This window comes from Microcebus murinus, chromosome 9 (genome assembly GCF_040939455.1).
Source record: "Microcebus murinus isolate Inina chromosome 9, M.murinus_Inina_mat1.0, whole genome shotgun sequence".
NCBI classification, from domain to species: domain Eukaryota; kingdom Metazoa; phylum Chordata; class Mammalia; order Primates; family Cheirogaleidae; genus Microcebus; species Microcebus murinus.
In genome coordinates this window covers 13,990,905-14,004,343 of record NC_134112.1, presented here as the reverse complement: position 1 = coordinate 14,004,343, position 13,439 = coordinate 13,990,905, and the positions used below count along the sequence as shown (strand labels likewise).

Below are 13,439 nucleotides of genomic sequence, written 5' to 3'. Positions count from 1 at the left end.
CAGGTTATCAGAGGGATTTGTGACCTCCAAAAGGGTAACCATGGATAGAGTGATGAGCCCTGTGGGAAGTGTCACAGGAATTAGAGAAAGCAAGAGAACTGGTGGTAGCTCTAGTTAAGGAGAGACGGAAAACATAAAGTTAGACACAATTCAGAAAAATGAATGAAACCAAGGGCAGTCAGGCCTGATCATATGGCACTTGGGGCAAATATTAAAAGATAAGAAAATCTTTTTCCTTCAGTTTCCTTTCTCCACATTTTAACTGTAAGTCTGGAAACCCAAGTTTTGCTCACAGTCAATGTTCATAAAAGCCACAAGATGGCGAGGTTGCTCCTTAAAATGAATGTGAGTGACAAAGTGGAAGATGGAGGAGAGCAGAGGGTGTTTCTCTCTGATTTTCTGTAACTTCCTTAATTTTCCTTGCTATCTTACTTGAATATAAAATAGAACCGATATGCTTAACTTATTTCTCTTTAATTTAGATTTTGATCATAGTTGTTTTTGGAATTGTAAAGCTAAAAATAAAATTAAAAAGAACTAGCTGGATCCCATGCTTACTATTTTTCAGCTCTTCATTAAATTATTAATAATTTCATTCTGCACATTGCCTACAGAGTAATCTTAGCAAAATACCATTTTGATGCCTGTTCCCTGTTTTAAAATTTTGTTTACTTATCATCATAAACAGTTGTCGATAGTACTGGTAGTCAGTGTTCAAATATTTAAGGTAAGTGTAAAGTGTGAAAAGGTGGAATAATTTTTGACATACTGTATATATTTATAAAATTATTATTGTCAGATTTTTTTTTTTTTTTTTTTGAGACAGAGTCTCACTCTGTTGCCGAGGCTAGAGTGCTGTGGCGTCAGCCTAGCTCACAGAAACCTCAAACTCCTGGGCTCAAGGAATCCTCCTGCCTCAGCCTTCCGAGTAGTTGGGACTACAGGCATGCGCCACCATGCCCGGCTAATTTTTTCTATATATTTTTAGTTGGCCAATTAATTTCTTTCTATTTTTTAGTAGAGATGGGGTCTTGCTCTTGCTCAGGCTGGTTTTGAACTCCTGAGCTCAAATGATCTGCCCCCCTTGGCCTCCCAGAGTGTTAGGATTACAGGCATGAGCCACCATGCCCAGTCTATTATCATATTCTTTTCTACAATAAACAAATGCAAGTTCAATTTTTATGGGTTATTAAACAATAAATATAATTTCAATGCTTAGAATATCTATTCTCATCATTTAGGCATACCTCAGGGCAGTTTTCTTTTTGTTATTCTCAATATTTTTGTGGCAAAGGTTAGCTAATATATTATTAATGCATTGATTAATGCATATTTAGTAACTATATATATTTAGTTTTAAAAGTAAAATGCACTTTACTTATGCTGTCTTATCAAATTAAATCTTCCTAAGAAATCTGTGATATAAATGTGAATAGTGCCATTTTACAGATGAAGACATTGAGGCTCAGGTAGATTAAATCAATTGTTAAAGACTTAATGGTTGGCTAATGGGCTTATTATATAGTCTATCTATTTTTATTTTTTTGAAATTTTCCATAAAACATAAGGAGGGACATGTTTTGACACCTTTTCTGTCATCAATAATGACAAATATCACTTAATCTTGAACTACTTTAATTTCTTAATAGTAAGTGATAGTTTTATCTGTGGATTTTGTTTTACATACTTTTATTTCTGGCAAAGACCACTTCTGGTGGCAAGTGCATCTCGGTAGTTTAATTGGTGATTATCACTTCTTTAGTTTCTTTATTCATTTACATTTTAGAGATTATTTGTTTTTGAAAAAATTATTATCTTAATATAAATATTCATTTAAGTATTCATTTCTTCAATAAATGTTACTGAACATTCTTCTAGATGCTAGGTATACAACAGTGAATCAAATAAAAAAAATTTATGGAGCATACATTTTAGCAGGGAGGAGATAAAATAAATCAATAAGCAAATAACTATGTTATATATCTGCAGTAATAAGGGCTATGAAAACAAATATAACTGGGTATGGGGGATTAAAAGTGAGAAGTGAGAGTGCTTTTTTACAAAATGTTGTCAGGGAAGATCCCTCTGGTAAGGAGACATCTGAATGGAGATTTAGAAGATGCAAGGAACTGAGACGTATTGATACATGGATTGAAATGGAGGGATAGCTTTCCAGATGGCTGGATCTTTCCTTTCTTTTCCTTTCCTTTCCTGATCTTTCTAAAGCAGGGTACTCAGGGAATGACAACAAATATCAGGTGGTATGGAATGCTCTTCATTTGACCACTCTCTGGTTGATACACAGGATTTGGAGACACAGCTCCTGATATAACCTTTATAATTCAACAAGCAGCAAGGAGAGCAGGAGTAAATCATTTCTTGTGTTTTCTTTATTCTTGCATGCTGAAGGCCAAAAAGGGAAGAAATAGATCCCAAGGAGACATTGTTTTGCTTTACTCAGTATATTGTTGGATACAGAGTGAGGGTAGCAAATGCCTGTGGGGGTCTGGGGAGTAAGTTAAATGATGGGATCAGTCTGAGGGGAGTGAGGAATGGTGGAGACTGTGGCAAGTCAGAGAACATATGCCCTGTGTAAAGGGGAGAGCTGATACTTTGTTGCCATGCAAGAAGGTGGGCCTAGTTATGAATAATTTTCTGATTTTTTTTTTAAAGAAAATCCAAACATTTGCATTTTGTGTGTTATCTCCTGATTTTTGAATGTTGGCAACTAAATAAAATCATTTCAAAACACTAGGCCAAACAAAACACCCATGCAGGTGAAATCTGGCCTGCAAATCAACACTTTCTGACTTTCTGGGGGTAGAACACCATGATTAATTCTTACTGCCTTCTTGAAGGGATTGTATAGATCTACTAGTATCAAAATACTGCAAGATTTCTGGATACAAGTGGTTTTAACACACTAATTTACAATGCATACCCTGAGCAGTGCTGCATATGTCTGTTCTCATTGTTTTAGGGTATGGTCAGACGGGCCCGATGTCGCGGCGAGCTGGTTATGATGCTGTTGCCTCTGCTGTTTCTGGTCTGATGCACATCACAGGGCCTGAGGTAGGTATCCTTCTTTAGAATATTCATAATTTTTTCTGTTATATATTCTGAAGAGATTTTACTTTTCACTAACCCATAGGATTAAACTTGACTTAATTTTAGAAAGAAACCAGGGAAAGTGAATGATTTATTAAAGTAAAACAGAAGTGTTCATTACAAATGTCCTCGAGGCTAAACATCAATTTGGCCCCATGGAAAGAGCAATATTTTTAGTAAGAAGCAATAGATCAGGGGGCGAACATATTTTTCATATTTATTGTATTATTCAAGCTTAATATAGGTACCTTCATGTGATTTAGAAATATTCCTTTTTTGAAATAAAATGGCTGACTAGACAAGTCCTTAGATGTCCATTTCTACCAGAGTACCTTGATTTGCCACATATATATAGCAGAATGTATTTTTTCTTCTGGAACATAGTAAGTAGTTATGTATTTGAAAATTTGTTACTTAAAGCTTCAGGTATAGTTGTGTCTGATTTGTCATATACATTAGATTCTGGCAGTGAAATAATTATTTGATTTTATAATAATCTGTTTCCATTGAAGGTGGTATGGGAAGTTCCTAAAAAGTATATATAGATGGCCAAAATGTGGTTAGTATAATAAAAAAATTGACTCTTGGGGGAAATAATATAAATAACATTAAATAAAGTTTTTAAAAAAGTGTGAAAGCCTAAGCCTCATAAATAAAAATACTAAGAGACATCCATTTCAAAATAAACTGAATTGATAGGCTTAAAAATTTGTTCCAGTAGGTGTTCCTTCCCTGAATTGCTTTCTTTAGTTAATTCTTCAGGAAATACTGCTGCAATGTTGGGATAAACTGAGACAGTGACTCTCTTTTGCAGTCTTCTTTGTATTAGTTTCAAAGCAGCTGTTGGAGTTTTATGTTTTGAAATATAAGGTCTTTTATATTTTTATCCTATATTGTTTTATTTTCAGAAAAAATGTTTGTGGCCTTTCCTTCAAATATTCAAGGGTACTGTTTTTCTTTCTATTCATTGAGAGAATGGAACATGAACATATCCCATAGACTGTCATATGGCCAAGACATTGTTACTGTGAGTACTGTCATTGAAGGCCACTGTACTCCTTGGGAATATGTGAAAAGATATGGGATTTTCGAATGCGTATATTCAAATGCTAAAATGAATTAAATTAAAAATAGCGAGGGTGGCAGATTACTGTAGTTCCTTTAGGACCCTGTACTACATTCTGACAGGCCTAACCACACAGCGTGTGCTCAACCTTATAATTTATGTCAATAACAGTCTTAATCTTTTGTGTTTTCCTACTTGAATGATTTTTGTTCTAAACAAATAAAAACAGCATTTATTGAGTGCTTACTATGTGCCAAACATTGCTTTATATACTTTACATGTATTAAATTAAGTAAACTTAACACCTATGTACTGTATCTCTTTCACATGGACACATCTCTCGCCCCCTAATTAAGTCATGCACCAATCCATTGAATAGTTATTGCATGTATTTCCTATTACATGATGGGAACTGTGGTAGGCACTGGAGATTATGCAGACAACAGGACAGGCACAGTCCTTGCCCTCCTGAAGCTATCAAATGGGGGAAAAATATTAACAGAAAATATTCATTACATACAAATAAGAAGAACTTGGAAGAAGAGTACAGGGCACTTTTCTATAGCTAAAGCTGTTAATGTATATAATAGTGTGCTTCAGATCATTATTATACTTCTAAAGATCTCCACAAAATGTGGTTTGACAGTAAAGGACAAAAGCAGATGTAAGAGAACAGGCCATGCTGTGAGTCCCCCTTAAGACAGTTGTTTTTATTTATCTTACTAGCAATATATTATAGTTCCCTAAGCCTCTCAGCAGAGTTTGCACAGGAAGGATCACTTCTGAAAGCTCTGGCTAATATTTTCCACTAGCCAATGAATACGTACTATTGCCAATAATATCCATTGCATATGGACTTTCTCTAAGTGCCCAGCCGCATATCTGTGCTGTAGCGTGACTCTGTGTTGCCAGATGACTGATTGGGACCCAGCTTCTGTATCCTTAGGAGGCTTTACTGCATGACCCTACACAGTGGAGCCTAACTTTGCCAGAATGGTCAGGGAAGCCTTCTCTGAGGGCCAGATATCTAAGGTGGGACCTGGTTAAGCATTAGCCAGTGATCAGAGAGCAACATCTATCAGGGGTCCTCAAACTTTTTAAACAGGGGGCCAGTTCCCTGTCCCACAGGGCCATTGGAAAGTGCGGCACACATTCCACACATGCGCACTGTGGGTCCGGGAGGAGTCGGCTGCTAAGCAGGACAGGCAGCGGTGGCAAAAACACTCCAGAGCCAGATAAATGTCCTCAGGGGGCCGCATGTGGCCAGCGGGCCGTAGTTTGAGGACCCCTGATTGTTGGAGATTGTGTTAGGTTTGTGGAGCCAAAAGAAGGGCAGTATCATTGGTTATTGTAAACTAGCAAAGAAGGGTCAAAAATGAGAATGGAGGCCGGGTGCGGTGGCTCACGCCTGTAATCCTAGCTCTCTGGGAGGCCGAGCCGGGCGGATCGTTTGAGTTCAGGAGTTCGAAACCAACCTGAGCAAGAGCGAGACCCCGTCTCTACTATAAATAGGAAGAAATTAATTGGCCAACTAATATATACAGAAAAGAATTAGCCGGGCATGGTGGCGCATGCCTGTAGTCCCAGCTACTCGGGAGGCTGAGGCAGTAGGATTGCTTGAGCCCAGGAGTTTGAGGTTGTTGTGAGCTAGGCTGATGCCATGGCACTCACTCTAGCCTGGGCAACAAAGCGAGACTCTGTCTCAAAAAAAAAAAAAAAAAAATGAGAATGGAGAGATAGGAGCAGTGGCTGAACTTATTGTTTGTGGACTTATTATATTACTTAGTAGTTTGAAGAGAAGACACATTAGTATATATAAACATATTTTTGGTGATCCCATGTATTTGAGCCTGGAAATCGAATGATGCTCCAAAGGTACAGGTTAGTATTACAATGAAAAAACTCAAAATGCATGTTTTTTTCTATAGTGGCGTAATCATATTTTTATCTAAAAGGGGGAATATCAAAATGTATAATATAGGTTAAAATTTATGAAAACAATCTTCATAATGAGATTAAAATCAAACTACTTACAGTTGACTGACACTAAATCTAAACTCTAGCCTTTTAAGGTATGCTGTGGTGTTGTCAGATAAAATTCACATTTGATTATGGAGAGGAAGAGATATGATTTTGAGTACCTACACTGTGCTAGGCCCATGCTAGATGTTTTACATATGATATTATCTCTTTTTATCCTCACATTGATATATCCAGGTGTAGGTATTGATAAGTTGTATAACTGAAGGTTAAAGCCTTAAATAACCTGTCCAGAATGCCCAGGTATGTAAAGTGCTAAAGCCAGGCTTTGAACCCAAGTTTGCTTTACTCCTATAGCCTGCACTCTTTCCTCACTTTTTATGGTGCCTGCAGAGTGAATCCTGATGCCTATTTTATTTACATCTTGCTTCTGCATGCCACTTGGTATGTTACAGTGTAGTGAACAGACCATTTGGAATAGTGAGAAAGCATTCAACTAAGAGTCTAGGGCCCTGGCTCTAAATCACTCCTGTGTAATATTGACAGACTGCCTAAATAGGCCTCAGTAGAATATAAGCCTCGTAAGAATGACCGTGGTCTTTGCTTTGGTCATTGCTGTATGTCTATGAGTAGAACAGAGCCTTGGTAAATACTCAATAAATAGATGTTGAGTGAATGAACAAATGAATACCTGGCACTATGTGACATGATCGTGAACATATCATATAGCTTTCTGTGTTTCAGTGAAGGAAGTGTTTCATATGGAAGTGAAGCTCACATACCTCTTCTATGAGATATTATAAAGAGCAAATAGAATGTCGTTTATAAAATATAAAAGTATGACATTGTTTATAATGTAAGGTAGGACACATAAGAATCAGCAGTTGCTTAGTATATCTGCAGGTTCCTGAACTCTGCCCTCAGAGTTACTGATTTGTAGGTAGAGTCCACAAGTATGCATGTTTAGTGATGGGTCAACTGCTTCTGATAGGGATGGACTGTGGACCACACTTGGGAGTAGCTATGGGAGGTATTATTATTAAAACCCTTTTTCCTTTGGAAGTAACTGATATTCTTCCATACACTCAAACAGAAGTTAGTGACTTATTAAGGTCTATATATTATACTTAATTTGTAATCTTGTACTTTGAATAAAATCATATCCCTGGCCGGGCGTGGTGGTTCATGCCTGTAATCCTAGCACTCTGAGAGCCGAGGCGGGCGGATCGTTTGAGCTCAGGAGTTCGAGACCAGCCAGAGCAAGAGCGAGACCCTGTCTCTACTAAAAAAAAAAAAAAAAAAAAATAGAAAGAAATTAGCTGGACAACTATAGTGATGTATAAAAAACTAGCCGGGCATGGTGGTGCATACCTGTAGTCCTAGCTACTCAGGAGGCTGAGGCAGTAGGATTGCTTGAGCCCAGGAGTTTCAGGTTGCTGTGAGCTAGGCTGGTGCCATGGCACTCAGTCTAGCTAGGGCAACAGAGTGAGATTCTGTCTCAAAAAACAACAACAAAAAATCATATTCCCTAATTTTTTCACTTTCCTGGATCTATGCTAACTAGTTATTACTCAAAAGGGAATATCTATCATTTTTTTAATGCATAGGGTATATGAAGAAATCGGGAATGAAATCAGTAAGTATGAGAGATTTTGGAAAGTAAATGACCCAGTCATATGTGACACGTGTTCTGAGTAATAATTCAACTATAATTTATGGCATGCTTAAATATCAAGAAGAACTATACTGTTAATCAGTGAACAAAGATGTATTGACTATGTGTGTATATTATGTGTGTATATTATGTACCATAATAAATTATATGTAACACTTTAGTTGACTTGATTAGATGTATACTCATAGAAAAATTAGAAAATAATAGAAAAATGCATAACATTAAGTGGTATGTAAAATATAAAGTTGGCTCAAGGTAGGACTTCAAGGAAGTGGTGGATTTGATCCAGTAATTCCACTACTGGGCATCTACCCAAAAGATCAAAAGTCATTTTATGGGCCGGGCCCGGTGGCTCACGCCTGTAATCCTAGCACTCTGGGAGGCCGAGGAGGGCGGATTGCTCAAGGTCAGGAATTCAAAACCAGCCTGAGCGAGACCTCGTCTCTACCATAAAAATAGAAAGAAATTAATTGGCCAACTAATATATATAATATAAAAATCAGCCGGGCATGGTGGCTTGTGCCTGTAGTCCCAGCTACTCGGGAGGCTGAGGCAGGAGGATCGCTTGAGCCCAGGAGTTTGAGGTTGCTGTGAGCTAGGCTGACACCACGGCACTCACTCTAGCCTAGGCAAGAAAGCGAGACTCTGTCTCCAAAAAAAAAAAAAAAAAAGTCATTTTATGAAAAAGACACCTGCACTTGAATGTTTATAGCAGCACAATTTACAATTGCAAAGTTGTGGAAACAACCCAAGTGCCCATCAATTCATGAGTGGATTAATAAAATGTGGTATATGTATACCATGGAGTATTATTCAGCTTTAAGAAACAATGGTGATATAGCACCTCTTGTATTTTCCTGAATAGAGCTGGAACCCATTCTACTAAGTGAAGTATCTCAAGAATGGAAAAACAAGCACCACATGTACTCGCCAACAAATTGGTATTAACAGATCAACACCTAAGTGGACATATAGGAGAAATATTTATCGGATGTCAGGTGGGTGGGAGGGGGGAGGAGGGGATAGGTATATATAAACACAATGAGTGAGATGTGCAATGTTTGGACAATGATTCTACAACATCAATCTCCTTTCGTCTGTCCCCACCCTACTTTCTTCTCCTCCTCAGTGGTAATTAATGTTATCAAGTTTCTTTTGCTTCATTTCAGAGATGTTCTATTGAAAACCAAGCAAAATAGTCTACCCTCATCTTTTAGAAAACAATTGGTAATATACTTTCTCAATGTTTTTTAAATCCCATTTAAAAAAAAATGAAACTCTGACTCAAGGGGGCAGGGGGGGGAGTGGGCAATATATGTAACCTTAGCATTTGTACACCCACAATATGCTGAAATAAAAAAAAATAATAAAAAAAAGGAAGTGATGGGACTTGCATTGCATGATACCTTGAAAAATAGATAGAATTTGGATAGATTGAGACAACCCCAGTGGAGATTAGAGTGAACAAAGACAGGGAAGCAGGAAAGAATCAGGCACAACTAGGGAAAAGCATTTGGCCAGTTACAGAAGGGCAGTGAGTTAAGGTTTCAGAGTATTGAGGGAAGGTTAGTTGAGGCCTATTTTGGAAAGTCTTCAAGGTCAAGTAAAGAAGTTGGGATGTTGTTTACTCACAATGATGTTAGAGAGGTTTTATAGAAGGGGAGTGACATGATGAAAGCTGTGGTTCATAAGATTAGTTTGACCTAAGTGTACAGAATGGATTAAATCAAGTTTACAAGCATTGCTTCTTAGATATTTATCTTCCCTTTTAAAAACTAAGGAAACACAAATAATTACACAAAGAGTAAGAAAATGCTCTTACATTGCTGTGATAAGGCACTGTATTATATTTAGTTTATATTTTATTTATTTTTTGAAGAGATAATACATTTACGTAATACTAAATCCACAAGGTGCCTAAGTAGGTTGGCCATACAATTTATCATACAAACCAGGACACTTTTAAGAGAGCAAGATGGCTCTCTAAATGGTAATATTGGGACATAAACTGAGCCTTTTTCACTCTATACATAGGATTCTACAACATCAATCTCCTTTCCTCTGTCCCCACCCTACTTTCTTCTCCTCTGCAGTGGCAATCAATATTATCAAGTTTCTTTTGCATCATTTCAGAGATATTCTATTGAAAACCAAGCAAAATAATCTACCCTCATCTTTTAGAAAACAATTGGTAATATACTTTCTCAATGTTTTTTAAATCCCATTTTAACAAAATGAGATATAAGTTCCATACAATAAAGTGAAAAATCTTAAGGGTAGAGTTCAATGATTTTCTGCAAATATATACATCTGGATAAACATCACCAAGTTCAAGATATAGCATATTTCCATAACCTTAGAAAGTTTCATTATGCTTTTTCCCAAGCAATACCACCTCCTTCCAGAGGTAACCACTATTTTGGCTTCTGATACTATAGGTTTACCCCTTATATAAATAGAACCATGTAGTATGTTCTTCATGTTTGGCTTCCTTTGCTCAGTATAATGCTTTTGAGGTTCACTCAGTTATGTGTAATTAGTGGTATGTTTTTATTGCTATATAGTATTCCATTGTGTGAATATACCACAATTCCTCCACTGTTCTGTTGGTGAACATTTGAGTTGTTTCCAGTTTTTTCCTGTTATGAATAAAATTGAGCCTTTTTCTGAATGCCTTTTGTTGGACATACACACTCATTTCTCTTGTTGTATAACAAGGAGTGAAACTGGTAAGTCACAGGTTAGATGTGTATAGCCAGTTTTCCAAAATGGTGCCAGTTTATACTCTTCTAGAGTTTTAATTATCTTCATCAACTCTTCTTGACAATGCTAGTCTTTTTAATTTTAGGTATTTTGGTGGGTATGTAGTAGTATCTCGTGATTTGAATTTGTATTTCCCGGATGAGTAAAGATTTATTAATACATTTTTTCATATGCTTAATGGCCACTTGGATATCTTTGTGAACTGTATGTTCAAGACTTTTCCATTGTTTTTATTGAAGTGCTAGTCTTTTTCTCAGTGGTTTAAAGGATTTATTTCTGTATTCTGGTTATAAGTATTTGTCAGATGCATGCATTGTTGATATTTTCTCTTATCCTGTGGCTTGCCATTTTGCTGTCATACTGGTGTCTTTTGATAAGAAGTTTTAAATTTTAAGTCAAATTAGTCATTTTTTTCTTTTATAGTCAGTATCTTTTATGTCCTCTTTAAGAAATCTTTACCTTCCCTTAAGTTATGAAGGTTTTCTTCTAGAAGCTTTATGGTTTTAATTTTTACTTTTAAGAGTTGCCTAAAGTAAATGTTTTGCATTGTATTTTATTTCACATCATATATCTTGGAGATTATTTTGTATCAGTACACTTGCTCTTATTGTTTCTGTCTATGGATGTTCCATAGTTTCTTTAAGCAGCCTCTTCTTACTGTGCATTTAGTTTCTTTCTATTATTTTACCTTAAGACTACAGAAAATATCCTTGTACCTAAGTTGTTTTCCACATGGGCAATTATATCTGTAGGAAAAATCCCTCGAAAGAGGCTGCCGTGTCAAAGGATTAGTTCATTTGCATTTTTGATAGATATTGGTATTCCAAAAGATTGAACTAATTTATACTCCTATCAGCCATGTCTGATAAGGACCTATCTCAAATTTGAAATATCTATGTAAATAAAACAACTAGAGATGTGGCCCTTCCCAACACATACACACACACAAACACACATACACATACATTCTTAAAATATTTCCATCATATTTGATCGTGGGTTAAAATATGTTTTCCAAGAAAGGTGTTAAAACAACTAGGTTCTGGGTTAGTTCACTGTAACTGCAAAAACATTTAGAGAAAAGAAACAGTCATGTTTTTCCATCTTTACACGACTGATTTGTTGGTTGACTGAATTGACTGCTCAATTTAGTTTAATTAGTTTAACTAGAATCAAATGAATCCACTCAATCCTGGTGACTGACATTAACACTGTGATATTTATTATTGAAGCTCATTTGATATTTCAGTTGTTATTCCATAGAATTTATATCACAATGTAGTTCTACTTTGTTTTTTTCACATTTGACCCCTAAATAGAAGGAAACTCAAAGAGAGATAGAATCATCTGTGAAAAAAATCTTCAAATTTCTCTAAAACCTCTTTTCTAAAACAGGATTCTAGTGAAAGATTCCACACACATGTGCATGCACACACACACAATCCCAGTTTTTGAAGAAATAATCTTTGTTTCTTTTGAGGAGGAAGGGCCTTCCCTAGTTGAGGTAGGTATCTTTTTGCAGAGAAAACATTTCATTTTAAAAGGATTATGTTTTGTTCTGAAATATCCAATGCTTGCTAAAAATTTCTTTATGTTGTAAAAGGTCATGTAATCTCCTGTAGTTTAAAATATCAATTTTATTCTCTGTTACTGTTTCTTTTTATATAATGTAAATGTCCTTTTAAAAATATACCTATCCATTTTTTGTAGGAAAAAATTTTTTTCTTTTTCAAAAATTTAACATATTCATGTTAATGATCCTCTAGTTTTTATATGACACAAACTACATCAATGTAATCAACATGAAGAAATAATTTGGTTAAATGAAATGCTCAATAAAAATGTTGATTATGTTGATGTTGCCTATATCATTTTGAGTTGTGTCCATTTCTTTCTTTTTCTTTCTTTCTTTCTTTCTTTCTTTCTTTCTTTCTTTCTTTCTTTCTTTCTTTCTTTCTTTCTTTCTTTCTTTCTTTCTTTCTTTCTTTTTCTTTTCTTTTTTTTTTTTTTTGAGATAGAGTCTCACTCTGTTGCCTGGGCTAGAGTGCGTGGAGTCAGCCTAGCTCACAGAACCTCAAACTCCTGAGCTCAAGTGATCCTACTGCCTCAGCTTCCCGAGTAGCTGGGACTACAGGCATGCGCCACCATGCCTGGCTGATTTTTTTCTATATATTTTTAGCTGTCCAATTAGCTTCTTTCTATTTTTGGTAGAGATGGGGTCTTGCTTTTGCTCAGGCTGGTCTTGAACTCCTGAGCTCAAATGATCCGCCTGCCTCAGCCTCTCAGAGTACTAGGATTATAGGCGTGAGCCACCGCACCTGCCTGTGTCCTTTTCTTATTTCACATTGCAGAGCAAGAAGATCATTATAGTTCATCTATAGATAGCACTGGTACACCTGGATCTGCAATACTGAGTTGATTTGTAAGCACCAACAATGCCAGAGAAATGTCAGCAAATTGAAAACATTTCAAATAAATGTTAAAAAAGAAATGCAGTCTTTTTCTTTTTTCTTTTCTAAACCAGGAGGGAAGACTAAATGTAAATATAATTTATAAATATAATATAAATGATAAATATAAATGGTTTACTTCAGTGTTGCAGGACAAAAGGAAATTTGAGTATACATGAATACCAACATAGAGAGGGAGTATACATTTGGATAATTGTTTTACTCTCAATCAGATGATGCTCATTCTTGCCTATTCCACTTTTGCAAATTCTGGACAGGGGATGATGTCCTGGGCTTCTTAATCTCTACTCTCACATCTAGTCTACGATTCATGCCAACACCCTCCTACTTCTAAAAATCTATGCACATACTTTCCTATCTTTGTAGGTACTATCAT

At 36.1% G+C, this 13,439-nt stretch overlaps 1 protein-coding gene across 3 annotated transcripts in view; it reads left to right on the top strand.

Moving 5' to 3' along the window:
• SUGCT (succinyl-CoA:glutarate-CoA transferase) overlaps window positions 1-13,439 on the top strand; it is a 684,028-nt gene that overhangs the window by 52,391 nt on the left and 618,198 nt on the right. For all 3 annotated transcript variants that reach the window (XM_076006291.1, XM_076006292.1, XM_012752259.3), the window contains exon 7: window positions 2,981-3,072. In XM_076006291.1, coding sequence (XP_075862406.1) covers window positions 2,981-3,072 — 92 coding nt within the window. The remainder of the gene's footprint in view (window positions 1-2,980; window positions 3,073-13,439) is intronic.